Genomic DNA, 24,545 nt, shown 5'->3' with positions numbered 1-24,545 from the left:
TCCCAATACCATCAGTCCTAATCAGACAATTAGGATCATCTTTCTGGGCTGTGATTGGGAGGTGCAGTGGTTATGGTCCTACCCCAAAAGTGGTTCTGGGTGACTGTTGCTCAGTACTTTGGCCTGTAGATTCCTGCAAGGCTTCGTCTTGTTCGCTGTGCTTTTTAATGTCCGTGTGAAACCGCTGGGTGAGATCATGTAGAGATTTGCGCTGGGTTATCACCAATATGTGGATCTCATTGAGCTCTGTCTTGTGCTTCTCACCAATCCCAGGGAGACTGTAGAAACTGTGATCCGTACCTGTACATTTGAAATGGATGTGGGATAAACTGCCACAGCTTAATCCCAACAAGATGGAGGTACTACCAGTGAACAGAAGGTCTGACCTGGGACTTCAGGTGTCACCCATTCTGGGCAGGGTGTACTCCTCTCGAAGGAGCAGCTCCATAGTCTGGGGGTGCTGTTGGACCCAGTCCTGCTGCATAAGCAAGTGGCAGCTGTAGCCGGGAATTCTGTTCTCAGGGAGAATGTGAGTCTCTATACATGAGACATCTTACACAAGTCACTCAAGTGAAGGGAGATGTAATGTTAGCTGGGAAGCATAGTTTAAAAAGACAGAGCAAAAGGCTCTGTCAGTTTTACCTCTCTACAGGAAGATCAGTTCTCAAAGGGTCTCTTGCTGTTCTACTACAGACTAACGTGGCTACCCATGAAACTACCCTGAAAATCTAGTTGGTCTTTAAGATGCTACTGGACTCTGTGAATATAGGCAAACTTCCCTTGTGAGTAACTCCTGGGAAGCCAGGCTTTGGAACACCTAGGATGGCACCGATCCTGCACCTTGGTTTCACTTTGCTGCAACAGACTAACGCACAGGCTACCTTCTGGGCTGAGTCTGCCACTTGCTTTACTTGGAAGCAAGTCCCCCTAAACACAAGAAATCTGAGTGAATGTTACAACAGATGGTGGAGCTGCAGCGCCGGCATCCTGCAGGGTTCCTTCGAAACAAGTCTTGATGAGTTCTGAGGATTTATTCTCAGGTGTGCAGAGCAATGGGGAGGAGGAGAGCAGCCACTCTCAGGTTTACGTAGAAGCAAGCCTCACTTGCTCCCAAGTAAATACGCGCAGGTTTGCTGGGGCAGCAGTGAGAATCTGTAGGCATTAAAATGTTTGTCAACACTCCCCCATTCAACGCCCAGATTGGTGAAGATTTCTGGAGAGTGTGAAAGATTGTACTTTGGTTTCATGCTGCTTTGGGGGGTTTGCTTTGGAACAAGCCAGCTGCCTGCCACTTGGGAAGTAAGTCGTTCCCAAGTAATTGTGCCCTGGATTGCTCCCTGAGAGGGAGGCAAAAAAAGAGAAAGGTGTGTGTGGATACTACGCAGCCTCATCCCGGGATAGACTGCTTAAGGGCAGGCTAACTCTGCCTAAGATTATGAGGAGCAGGCTGTAAGGCTGCTACAATCCTGTACATACCTACTCAGAAGTAAGTCCTATTGAAATCAGTGGAGCTTACTTCTGAAAAAACATAGAGATTGCTAGGATTGCAGACTTGTGTCCTCTTTCTTGCAAGTGACCAAAGCTTTGTTCAAAGCTGCAATGAATCTGGTGTGCATTCCAGGAACGGGGGTGGGGGAGGAAGTCGCACTGAAAGTGGGAGAGCCAACAGTGATGGGATTGTGTGTTTGCTCTGTGGCTGGTTGTAGAAGATGGGGAAAGGAGGAGGATGGAGGGTGGTTAAGTCATTTGCAGCACCCCACTGCTACCACATGTGCTGCTCCGCCACAGTCAAAGGCACTGCCAATTTCACCTCCTGTTTGGGGAGGGGAAGATGACATTAACAAACCCTCTGAGGAGCAATCTCAGCTCTATCTTTTTAAACTACCCTCATGTAGAGGTGAAATTGACAGAGCTTTTCGCTTTCTTTTTAAACTATGCTTCCTGGCTAACATTGCTTTTCCCAACACTTTTGCGTCCTCATGTAAGATGTCTCGTGTACAGAGACTCTCATCTGTCCTTTTTGCGTATGTATTTTAGCTCTTGCTTTAATGGTGTGTTTTCTGTTGATGTTAATGGTTCTTGAAATCTGATATAGTTATGCACGTGTTTAATTTGTCAGTCGCCTTGGAGGCTCTTATGAGCGCCGAAAGATGGGGTATAAATTTTGTAAAATAGATGGGGTATAAATTTTGTAAAATAAAAATAAGTAAAAACATAGTTTTGCTGTCAAAACAGTTCTGCAAAGCAAGTTACTAGAATTATCATTTTACAGCTGTGGGGAGGAGCTGGGTAGGCAGACTCTATTCATGTTTATCTTGAAATGATTCCTGTTGGGTTCAGTGGAGCTTATTTTTGAGTAAGTGTTCATAGGATTGCACAGATGGGTAGCCCTGTTAATCTCTTGCACCAAAAGAAAACAGAATTTAATTGGATTCCTCCTGCCCAGTCTGAGTCAGAACCGGTAGCATGCTGCACCACCAGAGAAGCCTCAGTAAATGGAGCTATTCTCCAGCAGAGTGCTGGGGGTTGTAGTCTCTGGTCTACTTCTTTATGCTGCATGTGTCTAATAGGAGATCTTTAACATAGGACTGCAGACTGGCATTGACTCTATTCAGGCATAACAAGAAGCCATGGTTTATTTTAACTATAGATTGCAAACCCAGAGTTTTGGTCACAGATACTCATTGAAATCCTGCTTTCTCTTGGCAAATGATAGTTTCATCACTTTCATGATTTTCCTCACCTTTCTACACAGACCCAGCTGGTATCTCAGCTTGCATTGTGACAAGGGCGACATCAAGGAACAAGTTAGAATTCAGCCAGACTGCCCACATTCATATGTCATGCTAAACCTTAGTTGATTAATCAGCTTCAAACCATGGTTTCAGATTCTAGTTTGATATATACTAAATAACCATTGATAGTGTGCATTTGGATGATCACAGTGAACATAGATAAATTAGATCATGCATTTGCATGATACCTGAACTCAGGCATTGTCTTTTCTAGGCCTTTCTTAGGCTGCAGTCCCCTAAGACAATTTACTGGGAGTAAGCCTCATTGAATAATATGAGACTTACTTCTGAATAAGCAGTGCTGGTACTTAAAATGCACAAGCAGATTAAGGTAAGACTAATTTTTTTTTTCAGTATGGTGATTAAAGAACATTTTTGCTTTGGTAAAAAAAACACTGAAAAATATTAAGGCAACACTGTTTTGACTAATCACAAATGCACCTGATCCTATGATGTTGGACCAGAAATATCTTGCCCAAGCTGTATTATAGCTTTATACAGTAGTTTTGCATGAGGGCTGAGGTGGGGGGTGTTTGTTATTATCACTGGTGCAGTTTTCTGTGCGTATGCTTTCTGCCCTATAACAGATAAAGTTACTTTCATATCATACTGATGCTTAAAGCAAATACTTGTGATTATGTTGCTTAGCAGCTTTTACAGAAACAAGTATTAACAAACTAGTGCTTGTACAAAGGCAGTTGAGTAATTATTTGAGGTACCAAAGCATTATAAGAGCCCCATGGCGCAGAGTGGTAAGCTGCAGTACTGCAGCCCAAGCTCTGCTCATGACCTGAGTCCGATCCTGGTGGAAGCCAGGTTCAGATAGCCTGCTCAAAGCTGACTCAGCCTTCCATTCTTCCGAGGTCGGTAAAATGAGTACCCAGTTTCCTGGGGGTAAAGTGTAGATGACTGGGGAAGGCAATGGCAAACCACACCATAAAATGTCTGCCAAGAAAATGTGATGCGATGTCCCCCCATGAGTCAGTTACCTTTTACTACCAAAGCATTATTCATTCTCTGACTGCCAAGTTGTTCAGAACTTGTGTGATCTTTATTTCTAGTTGTCACTAAGTTAGTGAGGCTATAATAACATGTTGTTGGAGTAGGAGACCATTCTTCAGAATGTGGTATCCATTAGAGGATTGCTGTGACTTGCAGGAATTGTGGTACTTGTAATATATTTTTTGCAGATCTTTGCAAAAAAGGAAACAAGTTTCCAAATAGTCTTTTTCCTGCAGAACTTTTATTGTCATGTCTTCTGTGCAGTCCCACATGGGAACAGCACATGCGCAGGCCAGCCACAGAACAATCAAAGCTCCAAAAGGCGTGAGATGCTCGCCCAGCCTTTTCATGCACTTTTTGAGTGGGCGTGGCTATAAAAGGTGGGGCAAGTGGATCCCTCCCTCAGTTTTTTAGCCACCACTAAAGAAGGATGTGCTTCAAGCTCCTCCTCGATTCCAAGCAAGAAGAAAACAAAGTGAGAAGAAGATGACTTCGAAGGCGCTTTTCAAGAAGTGCCTCAAATGTGGATCCAAGTTGGTCCAATCCAGTGGGCGTGAGAAATGCCTCATGTGCCTAGGAGAGGCACACAATACCTTGTGCTGTGGCATGTGCAAACAGTTCACACCTAAGGCCCAGTATGAAAGGACATCGCGCCTAAAAGCAGCACTATGGGAGTCAGCTCTCCAAGGTGTATCCAATTCTGAGGTTTCGAAGGCCACTAATAAAGGACCACAGCACCCTAAACGGGCCTCCTCAGTATTTCCAATGTCAGCTCCAAGTGCCAAGAATTCGAACCAGTCTGTTCCTAAAGATTCTGGCCCATCTTGGTCTTCTTCTGAGCTGCTGTCAAAGAAAGCCAAGCTGAAGTCGAGGCATATTGAAACGCACCCGACTCCTAAACTGCAAAAGAAAAAGCGGTCCTCAGTTTCAGATCCATCCACCTCGATGCCGTCCAGCCCACTTGCAGTTCCGAGAACTCCCTCGCCAACTCCAAAGTGTCGACCGGCTTCAATTCTTGATGCAAGGTGGCCACCTGGTCGATGCCATCCACCTTTATTAAGTATTATGCAATTGACATAGACTCCAGAAAGGATGCTGCAGTTGACTGAGCAGTCCTGAAGAGTCTTTTTTGATGAAGAGCAACACGCCTAACTCCTGGGTAAGTTAGCTCACTGATCTCCCATGTGGATCTGCAGAGAAGACATAATGATGAAAACGAGGGTTGCACCTACCTGTAACTGTTGTTCATTGAGTGTTGTTCTGTGCAGGCACGCATCCCTCCCTCCTTTCCCTGCCGTGTGCTCTTTAAATATGCAGATTTCTCCTTCACTGGCGGCTTAGTGAACTGAGGGAGGGATCCACTCACCCTGCCTTTTATAGCCACACCCACTCAAAAAGCGTGTGAAAAGGCTGGACGAGTGACTTGCACCTTTTGGAGCTTTGATACATCTGTGGCTGGCCTGTGCATGCACAGTTCTTATGTGTGCCTACACAGAAGAACACTTGATGAACAATGGTTACAGGTAGGTGCAACCCTGTTATAAGCAAGTGTGTGTGCACATATGGGTCTACACATCCACATGTAGACATATATAATGTGACATATATATGACATATTTGGGGGCAAGGTGCAGTCTATAGCCAAGAACTGATTATTACAGGGACTTGTGTGAGATCACATAACTGATTATTTTTCTTTGTTAATGCTTAAGATTTGATTATCTGCTGTTATACTGGGAACACATCCAGAGTCACAGCTTGACAAAATATCTGTTCTGTACTAGTTGAACAATGTCATTTAATTCATGAGGCTTCTTTTCTTTTAATATCATACATGCTTGAATGTGTTCTAAAACTGAAGTTGGATAAAAGTTTGATTGTGATATAGAGGAAGAATTTTAAAACAGCATATTATTATCTTCCATTGGAACTTTTAATTGTAGCCCTTGGATGTGAGAGCTTGCATAATTGTTTAATACTAGTGGAATTTAGTAGTAGAATTTTCTTGCATACATTGTAATAGCTTATTTTCACATACAAAATATTACCAAATTTATTTCTTGTGTTCTTTTCTCTTTAGAAAGAATATCCTATATTGTTGAAAATTTGTTAAAGCTACATTAAATATTTCACTCTTTATAAAATAAGACTTCATATTATATACACCTTCTCATGAGCTGGGTTTTGAAAACAGTGTTTAGTTGCTTGATTGAGACTCTCTCTTGATATTTAGCCTGTCTTGTCCCATTTATTTGCACATTTGCTGGATGTTCCTTTACTCATGACCATACAATCTATAATGATGACCCATAACCATCTTCCTAAGCTTTGACCTACAAGAAAGTAGATCACAACTTATATAGTGACTGCCCCATAGCTGTGAAATTTCCCAGATACTTCCCCGCAGCCCAAGCCGCAGTATTTTTTGAAAGCATTGTAATTTTTCTTAATTTGCACTTTTGGCTTTTAAAAAGGACTTTTCTTTGATCAGAAATTTTGCTCTTTTTGTTCTTTAAAGTGTATTAATTTTAGTACCTATGGTCAGAAAGAACTAGTTATGAACAGGCTGTCATAAGTAGTTTTTCATTTCCATTTAATTCTCTCAGGATTTTAACATAAAGAGAATATTATTAAGTATAATATAAATGTTATTATAATGATAGCATTATGATGGTAGTATAATTCTTCTACATGGAATTTTTCTTTGGGGGTGGTCTGTAGAATTAAGTAAATAAAAATAAATTGCCACGTTATTCTCATTCTCTCTCTCTCTCTCCCTCTCTCTCTCTCTCTCCCTCTCTCTCTCTCTCTCTCTCTCTCTCTCTCTCTCTTTGAGGGTGCAAATGTTACAAGTGCAAGTATTCCAGGCATGGAGAAATCCGTATCAGGGAAAGGTCTAATTATGTCCTGCAGCTGTAACCAGTGTAATTTTCCTAGAATGTATCACTTAAAAAGTGGTTATAACTGGAACCATCTAAAGCAGGGGTCCCCAACCTTTTGGCACATGGGGGCCACATTAGAGTGCTCAATGCCTAAAGAGGGCCACAGCTTAAATCAAAATGCAACAAAATCATTAACCTGCCTATTTAGATCAACAGTAAACATTCAGAGGTCAATGAAGAGATGTTAACTTGAATGCAATCCATTTGGGAACAATATTTTACTGTCAAATCCCTTTGTCTAGCTACACATGCTTACCTAGGAGTCAGTGATGCAGAGGAGTTAGCCATGTTAGTCTGTGGTAGCAAAATCAAAAAGAGTCCAGTAGCACCTTTAAGACTAACCAATTTTATTGTAGCTGGAAAATGATACATCTCTCTCAGAAGCCCTGGGTGGAAGACCTTTCCTTGCCTACAGACAGCCCCCCAACCTTAAACGACTTCTCACTCACAACCATGAATCGGCCAGCAGAGTCACCAGCACAGGTACCAGGCCCTGCAACAGACCCAGATGCCAGCTCTACCCCTATATCTACCCAGGGAATACAATTACAGGACCCAATGGCATCAACTACACTGTCTCTGGCTCTTACAGCTGCTTATCCTCCAGTCTGATATATGCCCTCATGTGCCAACAATGTCCTTCTGCTCTGTACATTGGACAAACCAGCCAACCTCTACGCAAAAGAATAAATGGACACAAATCTGACATTAGAAATGGAAACGTCCAGAAACCAGTGGGAGAACACTTCAATCTACCAGGACATTCCATCAAAGACTTAAAGGTCACTGTAGTTCAACAGAAACCTTTCAAAAACAAAATCCAACGGGAGGCTGCTGAACTGGAATTCATATGCAAATTTGACTCTGTCAAGCTGGGACTGAATAGGGACTATGAATGGTTATCACATTACCACAGATAACAGATTTCCTTTACAGAGGTGGGGTCTGGGGGAGCTCAGTGGCACCTGGCGTAGGCCTTCGGGAACCACAGATCTCTTTGTCAGATGCATCTGGCAGGGAGAGCTGTGGTTATCGAAGGCCCATACTGCATTGGAATTGGATGGTCTAGCTGTTTGGCTTCTACAAACCAACAGGGCAAACTCCTTTGAAGCCAACTGATACACACACTAAAAGGAGATGTTTACATATACTAGCAAAGGAATGTTTTGATTGCTCCCTCCCCCTCCCCCCCTAATTGCCTCTTCTCTCTCCTGCTCTTCTGTATTTGACCAGTCTCTGTATCAGGCATCTGACGAAGAGAACTTGATTCTCGAAAGCTTATGCTACAATAAAATTGGTTAGTCTTAAAGGTGCTACTGGACTCTTTTTGATTTTGCTAGGAGTCAGTGTAATTTTTGTGGTGTTTTCTGATAGCCAAGGCATTAATGTCCAAGTCAAGGTTTGTGTCAGGCACCCTTAAAATGTCATGTAAATGTTCATCTGTAAGTCTTGAGCTACACTTGGATTTCACAATTTTTATCTTGGAAAAAGTTTGTTCACAGATGTATGGGGTGCCAAAGAGAAACATGCCTTCTGCAAATATCTTTAGGTTGATAAATCTATCTAGTAGGCCACAATAGAAATTGAACAGACTATTTTCTTTGTAATTGTCTCTGAGATGATCACTGGCTGGCAAATCAATTAGTTCCATTTGAAAAAAGTTACGTGCGTCTTCTGGTGCTACTTGAAATGGATTTTGAAACATTATTATTTCCTTTCTGTGCTTATGGTAATCTGTGAATTGGAATTCCACCTACAATGGGTTCAGTACTTTGACATGTCGTTCAACATGGAATTGTAAATTCACATCTTTCACAAATTTTAGTTCATTGCAGCATGAGAAGTTTGAAAAGTTACTTTCACTAACTTGCTTCACAAAAATGTTTAGTTTTGCTTCAAAAGCTTTCAGTTCAGGGATACACATCACACATAAGCTTTCCTTTCCCCTGCAACCTTAGATTCAATGTGTTCAGATACTCTGTGATCTCAGATAAGAAAGCCAAATCAAAAATCCATCCAGGGTCAGAAAGTACTTGTTGACCTTCTTTCTCTTTGAGAAAGACATCAACTTCATGGCGAAGACTGGAAAAAAGTTTGAGGACTTTGCTTTTGCTAAGCCACCTGACTTCTGCATGGTACAGTATGTCTCCATATTCTGCATCTGTCTCTGAGAGAAAATTTTGAAACTGATGATGAGTAAGGCCTGACATAATTAATGCTAGATACAACAATACGCGCCATGCTTTCCCACTAAAGAATCTTACTACACAAGGGTTGCTGATGGATCATGCAGTGAAATTGCATGGGAATTGTACTGTTTAATTTCAATATCTCTTCATTGATTCTTGCATTTATACCAGTTTTACTTCGCACCATATTTCTTGCACTATTACTTGTGATATCAATTTATCCCAGCTCAGGCCATGATTTTCTACTGATTTACACACCTTCAAGAATATGTTTTCTGCAGTTGTAGTGCCTTTCAAACTCTGCAGTAATTCTGAAGCTGGAATCTATCTCCCTGATAAATATTATTAGTTGCGCAGTGTCTTTGCTCTCATCTAATGCCAAAGGGGGAAAAAATAAAAACTTTTTGCCTTGGCAATCAGTGACATATGCAACTTTTCTCTTAGTTCTTCAACATGCCTGGTGGTTGTAGATGCCAATAAACTGACACAACTAACACAGGATACCTTATCAGGGCACATTTCCTCCATTACTTTAACCATGCACTTTTTAACAAATTCACCACTAGTGTATTGCTCTTAGCAATACATTTAGCAACATGGAAGCTGGCCCTCACAGTAGATAGGTTCTCCTCACTGTGCTTTCTAAAACTATTTTGATGCAAAAACATTGATTTTTTTTAAAGAGAATTTATCTTGTTCACTCACACCTCTCCTTAATATATTGAGTATATCTTATTATATAGCTCATGTGACAGGATTCAAAGTGCCTTCTAACAGTGTACTCCCTTAATACTGAGAAAGTTTCAAGACATATCAGGCAAACTGCTTTATCTTTGTTTAAAACAAAGACATACTCAGTAATCCATTTGTCATTAAAGACACAGTTTTCATCTTCAATCTTTCATTTCTTTGAAACAGCACTTTCTTTTGCAGACATCTTCTTACAGAATTTTTAGCAGAGCAGCAGTTGCAGAGTTTCAATATTATCCTTGAATAAATAAAAAGATGAAAAATATAGTTTTGGGGGTCCAACTCTTCCCTTCCCCATCAAACTCACCTCACTCTAGCTGCTATTAGCTGGGGATTTTCTTTTTGACCATGGTAAAGAAGAGAAGAGACCCCTGCCTCTACAATTCTCAGGAGCATTGGGCTATATGCACAGGTCAGGAAGAATTTTTTTTAAAATGGATTATGAATCTGACCTACCAGATGGTGGAGTTGCAGTCCTCTGTACATTGAATACTATGAGAGCTATTTCTTAATAAACACAGCTTTGAGGTTTAAATCTACACATGCTAATACTTTGGTGGTCCTCCAAAAAAGGTAAGATAGAGAGAAAGAGTGAATGAAAGGGCAGCCTCCCCCCCTGGAGCAGAAGATAAGCCATTAAATTGGCTTCAAATGATATATGGGGTGCACATACACAACACTGCCTGCCAGCCAAGCCTCAATCATTAGAAGCAAAATAGCAGCTGGGTGGAAGGGAACTTGGCTGGAGGAAGATGTGGGAAGGGGGATCCCAGAAGCTTCCCTGCTAAGGGAGTACTCCTTCCCACTCAACCCAAGGGGTCACTCACCAGCTCCTGCAATCACAGATGCATGAGAGGACTCCTAGCTGGAGTGGGTGGGGGAGGAGAGGCAGAAGCAAGCAAGACAAAAAGTCAGAGCTATCAGCTCTTGTTGAAGAAGGAAGAATATTTTTGCCTGCAGCAGCAACTTCACCAGTAACCTTGGAAGCCACTTGGAGGAGCCTTGATTGGTGGAGCCTCTAAAAATGTTCAGTATGAAAAACACTTTGTATCCTTTTTTTTTTGCAAAAAATACCAGCCCTTTTACTGTTCTTTTCCCGCCTTTTTTTTTTTTTTTTTGCAAAAGACATCTTCTGTACCCTTTCACATAGCTGCTTTATACATATATATAGCCTTCAACATGGTAAGGCATGGAGAGGGGGAGCAAAAGCTGAACAAGATAGGTAGCCAGCAAAGCACCCCAAATGGCCAAAATGCTAGTATGGAGAAGAAGACCAAGAGGGGGCTGGCAGAAGGAACCATGGAGACCAGAAGAAACAATGTTGCTGTTGTGTTTTTGGCAAGAAAGGGACAGGAAGAATAGCAATAGGTGGTGCCTCTTGAAGCAGGAGGAATAGTGTGGGTCTGAGGGGGAAATGCCTTGGGGGTGATAACAGCAAACGAGGTTGGAGGGCCACACAAAAAGAGCTTGGGGGCCGCATGTGGCCTGAAGGCCGCAGGTTGAGGACCCCCCGATCTAAAGTGTCCTGGTCTTTCATATGTCTGTGGCTTATCAGTTTAGTACTGTAGATGAGTTGTTCAGGTTTCTTTTTATATATTTCTGTGCTTTAGCATTTTTTTTTTATTTTTTTTATTTTCAATATCTAACATACAACTACTACATACATACATACCCTACAGAAAGTAACTACAAAAGACTACAATAACACAAGGGATAGGAAAGAGGAGAGAAAAAAGAGAGGGAGGGGTGGAAAAAAGGGGAAGGTACCCTACAAACACTAAACACTACATTTCTGTTTTCCCTTCATACTGCCATTATTCAAAAGTTAAAGCTTTATATTATATTGATGGAGTGGTTGACCTTACTAAATGCAAATTACAATTTAATTTCAAGTTAAATTTTTCTTCCCCTCCTGGGTCCCGGACGGAGTTCTCTCTGCGCAACTGCAGCCGCAGTGCTCGTTTCCTCCCCCTCCCCCTCAGACTTCTCCTTTTCGTCTTGCTTGGTGCACTGGAATTCTGGGTTCCTGTCCTCAAAATCCCTTAGTTGATCTTCTGATAATATCTTAAAGGCTTGATCTTTATGGGTGAACCAGATTCCTTCCGGAAATAACCATTTGTACTTTATTCCACGTTCTCTCAGAAGAGCTGCGAACTTTTTATACTTAAAACGTCTTTTCCGGACTAGAAATGGGACGTCTTTCAATATCTTAATTTTGTTGCCCAAGAAGTCCAAATCCGCATTGTATGAATTGTATAGGATAGTGTCCCGGATCCTCTTAGATGAAAAATCGATGATGATCTCGCGCGGCAACTGACGCTTCATTGCATACTTTGAAGTAGCCCGACGGGCTTCCAAAATGGCGCTTTTAACTTCTTCTTTAGTTGCCCTCGCGGGTGTCGCCAATAGTTCCGAGACAAGACCCCGTAAGTCCTCGTTTTCCTCCTCTTTCACATTCTGGAGGCGCAAAATTGTCTGTGTTCGTTCCACTTGTAGCCCGATCAACTGATTCTCCACCAGTTTAAGCTCTTTATTCGTAGCTTTAGCATTTTTGTAGTGTAGTGGGCCAATCATGATATCTCACGGTAACCCATTGATTGGGTCGTTGTGAAGATAATAAGGGCAAAGGTCCTGTATAGTCTGAGCTCTTCGAAGGAAGGGCAAGATGATAAAGGTGATATGTATTATTTTTCTGTTGATATTAATTTTGCATTTCTGAATTCCTTGGAAGTAATTATAACAATCTTGTACTTATTTTTGTTCTTTGCTATTAGTATGTACTTTTGTTTCAGGGTGCAGCATTGCTAACAATTCTTCCCCCAAAATGTCTCGCAGTGCTTGGCGGCAGTTCCCCCAGAATTTTTTTTTATATTAAATTTTAATTGGGTTCTTATAGTAAACAGGGAGGGGTTACAACAAGACATAAACATTTAGCAGATTCACATACAAGACACACATCCATCTGTCCAGATACAAAAAGCCACTATATATGTAATTAGCGCCCCATATACCTTCAAAAGTCCCTTTTATTTTCTATAGTCTTTATTTAATTTCTATACTTTTTAATCCACTTACTCTGCTCCTTATATCATTTCTAATAATTTTTCCTTTTGTGCATATTATAGATAGATCGCATTTCACCTCTTTTACCTTTTAATCAGGGATCTTAAATCCTTAATCATTCCAGGGGTGGGATGGAAATAGTAAAACATAAAATATCAGCAGGACAGTAGTATACATCAACATAAAGAAAAGAGCAATTTTTATGCTAATTTCCCCTCTTTATTATATCTGTTCTGACCATGCCTTCCAAACTTGTCTACTTGAATTTTCATAATAGTAAGGGTGGAGAGGCCAAATCAATATTTAGTTTAAAGACAATTTTATATTCTATAAAAAATATCTCATCTATTTTGTTCCAGCCAAAATTATTTGCTTGCGTTTTCATATTGATAAGGCTAGGGTGACCACATAACTATATAGCTAAAACACAGTTTTGCATTTTAAAAATAGTAGCTCCTTCGTCTGTTTAATTTTGGCCATCTGCACTTGTTTACTTGGATTGTAATACTCGTAAGGTTGAGAAGAGCAGATGGTCGTTTAGCTTAACCACTCATTTGTGTTCTGAGAAGGAGTAAAGTCTAAGAACAATTAATAAACTCCAAAGGCCCATTTATCACATTATCACTATCGCTTTAACAGTAGATATACAAAGTGTTATAATATAGAGCCTCCAAAATTTTCAATAAATCTATATTGCATATCATTAAACATATAGAGGAAGTCTAAATCATAATCCATATTTCTCCTTTCTTACTTTCAAAATAAAAAAGGAAAAGAGAGAACAGTAGTAAAACCAGAGAGCTCTATAATTTCATCAGTCTCCCTCTCTCAACTCTTCAAAACATATACAGAATATATAGTGTTATATATATAAAAAAGGAAGGGAATAAGCTATAAAAGTAAGAGGTTAGGTCTGCATTACTGGATCCTAATCTGATTCTAATTCTTGTTTTTTCTTCTTTCTTCCTGTAAAGTAGTACATCCAATCCTTAATCCATCTGGGCCACCAAAGGTAGATTCCCTTGTCTTTCAGCCATTTCTGAAGAGGGTCGATATGAATGTTGTTACTCCTCTGATTGTTTTTCTGCTTTAAGATCCGCTGCACTCTTTCCCCCCCTTTCGGTAGTGGCATGCTGGATTCTCTCCATTCAGGTCTGCTTCGTGGCTCCGCCTTTTTCTTACTAATGCTTTGTGTCTTCAAGGAGATGTCCTGGTAGAATCGTCCATTTTGTAAACTGTGTTGCAGACTGTTTTCCCCCTCATTTGGCTCTATTTTTCTTTCAGTTAGATCTGTCTCTTTATAAATTTTTTCTGCATTGTTATTTCTTGTCATCCTTTTATCCTTTTCCACTCCAAATGTCCCATCTGCTTTAATTAGTAATTCGGTCATTAATTTAGATATTTCTTGCAAATTAGAGAGTACTTCTTCCCAAGAAGCCATTTCAAAAAGTGGTAAAAAGCTTTGTTTTGGTTAATTATGTTCAAAGATTTGTAGCTTTCCAGCAATCTGCTGAGAGAGTCTCTTTAGAATTCCTCTCCCGTCTCTGCCCCTCCCAGCTCGCTCGAGCAGCCATCTCGCAATCAAGCTGGATTGCCCTCGTAAAACCATAAAACAATCTGCTTACTTGATGGAAAGCTGTGGGATCACTTGAGCTGTCTTAAAGTTGTTTTTTTATCTGTCTTGTTAAGAGTCTGCTTATTCGCTGTGGTTCATTTGGCTTGTTGGACTCTCGGTTTTGCAGCTTTGTAGCCATATTGGCCTCCTTCATTGGTCCTTGCTTTCAGAATGGGTGTCGGGGCTTCCTGGGGGTTTGCCAGACCCCCTAAGCTCTTCCACCTTGTTCCAGCCTGCTTCCCCTCTCTGAGGGGAGGGCTTGGGGGTCTGATCTCTCAGGTCCTAAGGAACCAGGAAGGTCACGGCAGGGAGCTCATAAACTCCCCTGTCGTAATTTCACTGCCTCATCCCGGAAGTCCATTTCCCCCAGAATTTGAGGTTATTGTCACACACGACCAAAGCCCTGATACTCTCAAGTAGACAAACTGCAGGTTTATGTTATTTGGATAAGCTAAAACTGAAAGTAAGAATGACAAAAAGGGGTAGATGGAGTTTGTAATGATAGAGGGAGAAAAAAGTTCTCTTAATCTACTTTCTCCACCCCATGCATAGTTTTATAAACCTCTATCTTGTCTCTTAGTCTCCTTGTCTCCTTAGTCATCTTTTTTTCTAAACTGAAAAGTCTTGGATTGTGTAGCTTTTCATGATAGGAAAGGTGCTTCAGCCCCTTCACATTAGTTGCCCTCTTCTGCAATTTTTCTGACTCTACAATATCCTTAATCCATATGGCAGGTTTTCCTGTAGCTTCATTGCCTCAGTACCCTGGCAGCTGCCTCCCACCACCACTGTTTCAGGTTTTTTAAAACAAAATCATCAATTGAATATTTTTATGATGAAAGAAGAATCTGTGTATCAGATCCTTTGAATTGTCAACTTTCATTAAAAAGTCTATCCCCATTTGATGCAGAGAGATGCCTTTCTCCTTATCTCTATGCAGTGAAAGGGGCTAAAGAGTTACTCTTAAAATGAAAACTGGAAATTCAGAGAACCTGATACACAGATTATATAATAACTATATAATAATTATATTAAATTGCTGATAAAAAACAAAAAGCCCCTCTGTGGCAGGGGGAGGAAATGACTAACATGGGGACAGTGGCAGGGAAAATGGCTGCTGTGTGGATGGGACTGGGGAAATCCGAACTTTCCTACCCATATGGCAACCATCCAGACTTTGCTGCAGTCTGCCCCGGAGCTTCTCAGCAAAACATATTTAGGAAAGATTGTGGGGAAATCCTGGGAGGTTCATAAATTCATAACAATGCTTTCAAGCTGTATCAGTCCCAGGGCAATTGACTTATGTGGAAATGGCCTTTGCTTTAAATAGACATAACTTCTTTTTTCTATGTTTCCTTGGTATTAAGCCTTAGAAACATTAAATAATTTTCAGAAAACATATCAGGTTTAATTCAGAACGTGAGTACAGGCTTGTGGATTGTATTCAAGGAAATGATCAGTATTAGATATTTCCAAATGAAACTGTCTTACAATGTCTCCAGACCTTCCCTGAAGGGTAAGTCCCAGATGATGCTTGGGTACTTTTCTTCAGATCTTGACCTGTGGGATTCCACAGAATTTCATCTTGGACTCCCATTCTGTTCAGTATCTACATGAACCATGTGTAAGAGGTTATTTGGAGATTTAGAGTGATCTGTCATCAGTATTTGAATGAAACTTGGCTGTTTGTCTCCATCTAATTCCAAGGAGATGGTGAAGGTGTCAACTTGTCATTTGGTAACAGTGAAGAACTGGGTCAGGTTGGATGAACTGAAACCTAATCCAGATAAATAAAAAATGCTATAGATAATGTGTAATACTGATGTGAGAATAAGTTTACATCTGTTCTGAGTCTAGGTGGACTTGGTCTGAAAGTAGGTGCATCATCAGGGAATACTCTTCTGTTTCATAATAAGCAGGTAGCAGTGGTGTTGAGAAGCGCCTTTTATTTTTTTAGGGTGGTATACTAGTTCTTACAGTTCTCACAAAACAGTCCTGTCCAGTGTTACATACGTCTTGGCATAGCTTCAGCTACTTTAATATAATAAAGTAGCTTCAGCTACTTTAATATGGGACTGCCTTTAAAGGCAGTGTCACATTTTTAACCCATTCAAAGTGTGGCACCTCAGTTGGTAACAGACTTGCTGAAATTAACACATCAAACCAATGTTGTATCAACTATGTTGGTTTCCATTTTGTTTCTGAGCTCCATTCAAAGTACTGGTTTTGACCTTTAAATCTCTTAATGGCTTGAGCCTAAAGTACCTGCTTCCAATCATATTTTCCTGCCAATTTTCATAGGTTTTTGGAGGGTGGGGTCTGTTGTACTGTGGGAACCTGCGTTTCACAGGTACATTTGAAGACATGCACAAGGGATGCTTTGGTAGCTGCTCCTGGAACTCCCTTTCCAGATACCTTCATATAATAGCACTTTGCAGGCCTTCTGCAGCTGTTGAAATCTTATTATTTTGAAATATCTTTGAATAATGTCATCTTTGGGTTTTTATAATGATCTTATTGTTTTACTATGTTTATCTGTTTTATTGTAAGGCATGTGGAAATCATTTTCATGAAAATCTGTCATAGAAGACTCATTAAAAATAAATTTGCACTACATTTATTGTCAGATACTTGAATTTTGTTTTATTTATTTAGTCAGCCAGTTGTGCCTTTAGTTACTTCTTAGAGCTATAGATGGTAAGTGCTTTATAAGTAATTCTTAGGTGCCAGTCCAATAGTTTTTAACAAGAAACATCAAATGTTTTTTTTTCCATCTAAGTGACAGACACCTTGTAAAGTGATATATACATTTATCATCTTCCAGTGCAATGGAGCAGGCAGATGAATACTTCCATCCAACTCCCCATCATCTTCTGTTATGTGAATTCCCCTTCTCTTCTTCCATGAGGCTCAATCATAAATGTTGGTTTCAGAAAATGGCTTCAGATTGGTTAAGTGTGAACTAGCCTGGCAATGGAATGGTTGACGGTTTTTCCAAGAGGAGAATGGGTGGGGAGGTAGTCTGCTAAAGAAGACAACTGGATCCTGTAACTTCATTACTTGACTTAAAACAAAAATTCTGCACATGGATGTGATGGTGCTAAAATGGCCCATTCTTTTTTATGACAGCTGTGCGTTAGGAGGCCTCTGTTAATGAAGAGAGTCTTGTTCTATGGCCTCAGAGCTGGGTGCGAGAGAGGATGGCAACTGCAGAGAGCTGGCAACACCTCTCTATCTGCAGTATCTGGAGAAAGCTCTGCGATTGGACCACTTTCTACGGCAGACCTCCACTATCTTCAATAGGAGTATATCCAGGTATTAAAACCCTACCTTATTTGGACCTGGGAATACCAAGAAAAAAGAAGCATTTTATTTCTGGATTTAGGGATGTCCGTGCTGTAATATATTTTTGAGACATCAGTATAATATTTAAATGTGTTTTATGTATAAAAAGAGGATTTTTTGAAGGGAAACAAAGTATAAAATGCAGAAATGCAACCTTTCCTATAAAAATGTATGTCCTTGCATATTTTCTCATTCCTGTCCCACTAATGTGGATTCAAAGAGTGGAAAACACAAGTAACCTTGCTCAATGCTTGCTCAATTAGGCCAGTGGTAGGCTTTAATGCTCACAGTATGTGAAAACATTGCTCCTTAAAACAAGCATGTTTTAATTGTTGGACTGTATGCCAGATCTAATTTGTAGATAAAAGATAAGCAAAGTGCCATAATTTCAGACAGGCTCTTACTAAGTAGAGATTGGGAGAGCCTGGCTAAGTATTGTTTTGTTGGAAGCACTATCTAATTTTTGCTTTCCGTTATTAACCATTATAAAGGGCTAAGTTTTGAATTTCCTAGATTAGTGTTCCAGTGATTAAACTGTAGTTTTCTTGAATGGCATTAAAATTCACTTTGAGATCCAACTTTCTGCTAGCATAAGCTTTTCATTAGTTAGAAATATTTCATCTGTTCTGTTCAGATACATGAATTATACATCCAGTAAGACAATGCAAACAACACAGAATCCCAGAAACTTTGCAAAAAGAGGCTAGTTTTTAAAAAGATCCAATGAAATAATTAATGAATTTACTGAGAGTGGGTGAAGACCAGCCCTAAATATTGCTAATCAAAGTGGGATTAACTTGCAGTCTCATCTAGGAAGGTGCAGGATGAAAGATGATAGATCTAATTAGAAAGTTAGTATGAGGAATAGCTGAACATGTATAAGGAATGGGATATACGAGATTTAACACCGATATTGAAGGAGCAATCTGAAGCCCTTGTTAAGACCTTGTGGGGAGCAGAATAGTATTGAACTTCTTTTCTTGGTTAGATCTCCTTCACAGAACAGGGTATGTCCCCCCCAGCTGTACCTTTGGGGTCACGCTTGGGGAATGGTGGGGAGAGCCAGCTCCTGGGCCACCCGCATTGCTTGCCCATACAGAAACCTGGAGGGCTCCTGGAGGGTTAGGTCAAGCTGCAGTCCATTAATGGACAAAGTTGTGACCTGTTGTTCCCCTCCCAGCCCCATAAAGCAGCTTCTGGCAGCCCTGAGCCCCAGCACCTATTCCTTTTTTTTTTTTAAACTACCTGAGCAGACACAGGCTCTTTGGAATTCCTCCTGGAAAACGAGCAATTGACTTTCAATAATAAGGCAATATTCAGTTTACTTAAATGTGACTTAAAACTCAACAGCCTTTTAACCCATGAATCTAGTAAAATTCCTCAATAGGCGGACATCCCTGATCACAATAGCCACAATACAGTGCATTTAAAGTGTACAAATCACATTTTATAGATTTTCATTAATCCTTAAAACAGCCCTTTTAAGTCAGCTGTATTTTTATTCCTTTTGATGCACTATAGTTTCATCAAGTGATAGCATGGGGTGGAGCATGGTGCAGCCTGCTTAGCTGCAACCAAGGACTAAATTTGCCTGTGTAACTACTTTGTGAGCCTCTGGCCTAGTGCCTGATGGTTATTTGGATTTTTGCAGAAAATGCTGAACCAGATACACCTTGGTCTGATCCTGCAAGGCATTTCTTATGTTCCTAAGCAAAAATGCATACTCAGGATTACTTCACAGCAGTTAAATCATAACTAATATGTATTAAGTCTGGAGGTCCTGCATGTGCTCTCTTGCCTTGTAAATTTAAAGTACATGAATGAAATAAAGGAATTCTAGCTAGGGTTTTTTTTAAAAATAGTCAAGACTGAAGCCAGCTCAACTCTACTGTTCAGTGTTTTGTATATTACTGATGCTAAGTGAATATTTGCTTTGACAGAGCTTTCATATATTTCTGCTTTTCTTTTGCTGTTACCATATTTTTTAACTTATTGTAGTGATGAAAGTGAAGATGGACTGGATGACAATCCTTTGCTGCCTCAGCCTGGGGGTCCCTTGATACAAGTTAAAGAAGAGCCTGCAAGTTCATTGCTTGGGGAGTCTTCTGGAGCAGGAAGTTCTGGAATGTTAAACTCACATTCACTCAATGGAGTGTTGCAGTCTGGTAAGTGTGCTTCAGAATGAATTTTGCTTTACATTGGATGATGGTAGTTTCAGTCAGCCACATATATACCTACCATAATTATTTTCTTAGTGAATATCTTATCAGACCTATAACTTAAGTTGCTCATTTGAAGGCAGATAGCAATTTCTTTTAAATCATGGATACAATTTTATACTTAGAAGTGGGATGAATGATGTTCTTGCATAGAGTAGCAGTTTGCGGGGGGACCTCTGAGTGGTTGCAGAGTTATTGCAAGGGGTGTGCTAATCCATCCACTTCAGGCAGGTTTATGCCATCCCTCACCTGTACTTTCCCTTTGGGCTCACCTTATGCTGGAGTACATTTTTGTACTTGTTAAGGTGCCACTGGACTTCTCCTTTATTTTGTTACATAGATTAGTAAAAAAGGTAAAGGTAGTCCCCTGCTCAAGCACTGAGTCATTACTGACTCATGGGGGCATCATGTTTTCTTGGCAGACTTTTTGTTACGAGGTGGTTTGCCATTGCCTTCCCCAGTCATCTACACTTTACCCCAATGAAACTGGGTACTCATTTTACTGACCTCAGAAGGATGGAAGGCTGAGTCAACCTTGAATCAGTTATTTGAACCCAGCTTCCGCCAGGATTGAACTCAGGTCATGAGCAGAGCTTGGGCTGCAGTACTGCAGCTTACCACTCTGCGCCATGGGGCTCTTACATAGATTAGTAAACACTACATTATCAGCAGTTAAAAAGACCTGCAGTTCAATACATGTGCCCAGAGATCTGATAGTGTATTCCGGAGATGGAGTTCCCTTTCCTTCACTCCCAGCACAGCTAGGGCTGTGGGGGATGGGAGCAGCCAGGCATCCCTTGACCTTGCTTGGATCCAGCAGAATTGAGAATTCTCTCCACAAGAAACATATTGTACTACACTTTAATCATTATTTGTGTTAGATACTGAAATCTTCGTGCTCCTATGGGACTTATCATTGAAAAAGCAGCTGTAAAATCAAATAATGCAATCGCCATCATTTTTAAACTGAATCATTGTTTTCATAATAAAGTTTTCCTTTTTGTGTCTTCTTTAAATAGAGCCAAAATCAGAGAAAGGGAGTCTATATAACTTTTCCAAATTGAAGAAAAGTAGGAAATGGCTTAAGGTGAGATTTTTTAAAAAGGAAATTGTTCTGAAATCTACATGTTCTTACTGGTGTTTTAGTTGTATTATTGCCTGATGCATATGCCAAAATCTGAATGTTTTCTGAAAAATGTGGAAGTTGCTAACAAAACACTACTTTCTGTTAAATTCTCTTGGCTTAATAGACTTGAGAAGGATATGTTTCTGTTCCTTCATCAACAATCATCCCTATCTGTGTGTAGTTTATTTGAAATTGTAGCATTATGGATGTGGTCAGGTATATTGAAATGATTTTTAAAAAAGCATGGGGAAAGTCTCTGAATGAGAGGGAGAAATATCTTCACATGGGAGTTTCAGAGACTTCTCACATGGTAGGGTGTGTGTCTGTTTTTTCCTCCTTACAAACTTTTCTGCCTCTCAGGTGCACAAGCAAGTTTGTTTTTTTTTTTTGAAAAATTTTTATTGGGTTAGAACATTTTTATTTTTACATTACAGTCAATTTTCCCCTAATTTTTCTTTTCTAACCCCCTCCCTTTCCCCCCTTTTGTTGACTTCCAACAGCTTTCCCACCCTCTGTCCCTTTTCCCTTACTTCTATTAAGTTCCTCTGTCTAAAACAGATATACATTCTCCAATATATTAAGCAGTACATCTTTAACTCCTTTACTTATTATACACCCAAACTATACGTCTTTAGACAAACAATTTATCCCATTTTCCAGTTTTGAGTAATTCTATATAAACCTATATATCATAAACCATAAAAATTTCCCACATTTAAATCAAACAATTTGATTTGTTCTCTATATATTACTCATTTCAACTTTTTATGGTAATTCTATATAACTCCTCAGATACTCAATCAATTTAACTCTTCTATACATTCAGTTTGGTGCATATAAATCTTGTCAAAGAAAGAAAATATTGTTAGTTAGTCAATCCTCATGTTTAAACCTTATCATTAATTATTCTCTATCAATTGACCTATACATATCTATATATATCTCAATCAATTAATCTAACTGCTTATAAATTCACATTTCTCTTCCTCCCCCGGTAAAGTCACCCCTCTCTTTTATACTTTTATTATATTTCAGTAGTTCTCAAACTGCCACAGTTTTCCTCCCACCTCCCATTTCTTCTCCAGGTATTGTTTCAGCTTCTCCCAGTCTGTGTTGAACTGCCCTGAGTCCAGATCTCTCAGTTTTCTTGTCATCTTGTCCATTTCAGCCATATACAGCAATTTGTAGATCCAATCTTCAATAGTTGGTACTTCTTGTACTTTCCATTTCTGCGCATACAAAAGTCTAGCTGCTGCAGTCATATAAAAAATCAACGTCCTATGATGGGCTGGAATTCCCTCCATTCCCAAGTTTAGCAGCAGGAGTTCTGGGTTCTTATTTATTTGAAACTGTAAAATTTCACTCATTTCTCTTATTATTTCCCCCCAGAACTGCCTAGCTACCTCACACGACCACCACATATGATAGAGGGAGCCCTCATGTTTCTTACATTTCCAGCATTTATTAGAAGTATTCAAGTTCCCTAGCGCAATCTTCTTTGGTGTCATGTACCAACGATAGATCATTTTGAAAATGTTCTCTTTAATATTGATACATGTCGTTGTCTTCATTGTAGTTTTCCACAAGTATTCCCATGCCTCCATTGTTATTTCTTTATTGAAATTTATAGCCCATTTCACCATCTGTGTTTTAACTATCTCATCCTCAGTATACCATTTCAGCAATACTTGGTATACCTTGGATATTCTTTTCTTGTCTTCTTTAAGAAGGGTCTGCTCTAGTTCCGAGTTCTCTGTTCGTATGCCCCCTTTTGCAAAGTCTGAGTTGTATAAGTCTCTAATCTGTCTATACTGGAACCAATCATAGTTAGGTGATAGTTCCTCTTGCGTCTTTATTCTAAGTTTAGATACTTCAATCTTAGTTATTTCTTTGTACGTTAAACATTGTTGTTCATTATCCACAGCTCTCGGATCTATCACCTCATATGGAACCACCCACAAGGGGGTTCCTTCTTGTAGGTAGGTTCTATACTTCTTCCAGATTGTAAATAGACTTCTCCTTACAAAATGATGCAGGAACATCGAGTTGACCTTTACTTTGTCATGCCATAGGTATGCGTGCCATCCAAAAAATTTTTTATATCCCTCTAGGGCTAATAGTTTCTTATTCTTTAATGTCATCCACTCTTTTAGCCAAACTAGGCAGATTGCATCATGGTAAAGTCTCAGATTGGGCAGCTGCATTCCGCCTCTCTCCTTTGCATCTTGTAAAACTTTTACTTTCACTCGAGGCTTCTTGCCTGCCCAAACAAAATCTGATATTTTCCTCTGCCATTTTTCAAATTGTTTAGAGTCTCTGATGATTGGTATTGTCTGTAACAAAAACATTACTCTTGGTAACACATTCATCTTAACTGCTGCAATCCTGCCCAACCATGACAGGTTCAATCTATTCCATTTGATCAAGTCTCTCTCTATCTGAGTCCATAATTTTTCATAATTATTCTTGAACAAATCTATATTTTTTGCAGTCAGCTCAACTCCCAGGTATTTCACCTTACTAGTTACTTCACAATCCGTTGTTTCCATTAACAATTGTTGTTTCTGCTTAGTCATGTTTTTGCATAATATCTTTGACTTCTTTTTGTTAATGAAGAAACCTGCCAAGTCTCCAAACTCCTTGATCTTGTCTATCACTTTTGGCATGTTCTCCAGTGGGTCTTCTACAATTAACATTATGTCGTCTGCAAATGCTCTGACCTTATATGAATAGTCCTTTATTTTTATTCCTCGTATTTCCTCATCTTGTCGAATTTGTATCATCAGAATCTCCAATACTAAAATGAACAACAATGGAGATAACGGGCAACCTTGTCTTGTTCCTTTACTAATCGTCAATTTTTTGGTCAATTCATCATTCACTACAATTGCTGCAGTCTGGTCTCTATAGATTTCCTTGATTGCTCTGACGAATCTTTCTCCCAGTTGTAGCTTTTCCATAGTGGCAAACATAAAGTCCCAGTTTAAATTGTCAAACGCTTTTTCAGCGTCTACAAAGAAGAAACCAACCTCTTTGTCACAACGCTTGTCGTAGTATTCAATAGCATTGATCACTGTCCTTAAGTTGTCTCTTATTTGTCTGTCTGGCAAAAAGCCTGCTTGTTCCTCCTCTATGACTTCCGAGAGCCACCCCTTCAATCTCTCCGCCAATATCTTCGCAAAAATTTTATAGTCATTATTGAGTAGTGATATAGGCCTATAATTTTTCACGCTAGTCAGATCTTGGCCCTCTTTTGGGATCAATGATATATTCGCTTCGCTCCAAGTGTCTGGAATTCTTTGATCCCTAAAAACTCCGTTCATCACCTCTTTTAGGAATGGTGCCAGTTCATTGGCCATTGTCTTATAAAATTTAGCCGTAAGTCCATCTGGCCCTGGCGCCTTTCCTAGATTTGCGGATTGTATTGCCATATTTATTTCCTCATCAGTTACTTCACTGTTCAGCTTATTTCTCCAAGCTTCCGAGATCTCTGGAAGTTTGG

At 39.8% G+C, this 24,545-nt stretch overlaps 1 protein-coding gene across 1 annotated transcript in view; it reads left to right on the top strand.

Annotated features, from left to right (window-relative positions):
- The window catches only part of INO80 (INO80 complex ATPase subunit), a 110,133-nt gene that overhangs the window by 3,284 nt on the left and 82,304 nt on the right, over nt 1-24,545 (top strand). The window contains exons 2-4 of the mRNA XM_054971763.1: nt 17,483-17,668; nt 19,697-19,863; nt 20,937-21,004. Of these exons, the coding sequence (XP_054827738.1) occupies nt 17,526-17,668; nt 19,697-19,863; nt 20,937-21,004 (378 nt within the window). The 5' untranslated portion in view covers nt 17,483-17,525. The remainder of the gene's footprint in view (nt 1-17,482; nt 17,669-19,696; nt 19,864-20,936; nt 21,005-24,545) is intronic.

Source organism: Eublepharis macularius, chromosome 2 (genome assembly GCF_028583425.1).
Source record: "Eublepharis macularius isolate TG4126 chromosome 2, MPM_Emac_v1.0, whole genome shotgun sequence".
Taxonomy (NCBI): Eukaryota; Metazoa; Chordata; class Lepidosauria; order Squamata; family Eublepharidae; genus Eublepharis; species Eublepharis macularius.
The sequence above is the reverse complement of the archived record's forward strand: the minus strand, read 5'-3'. Positions and strand labels throughout refer to the sequence as shown.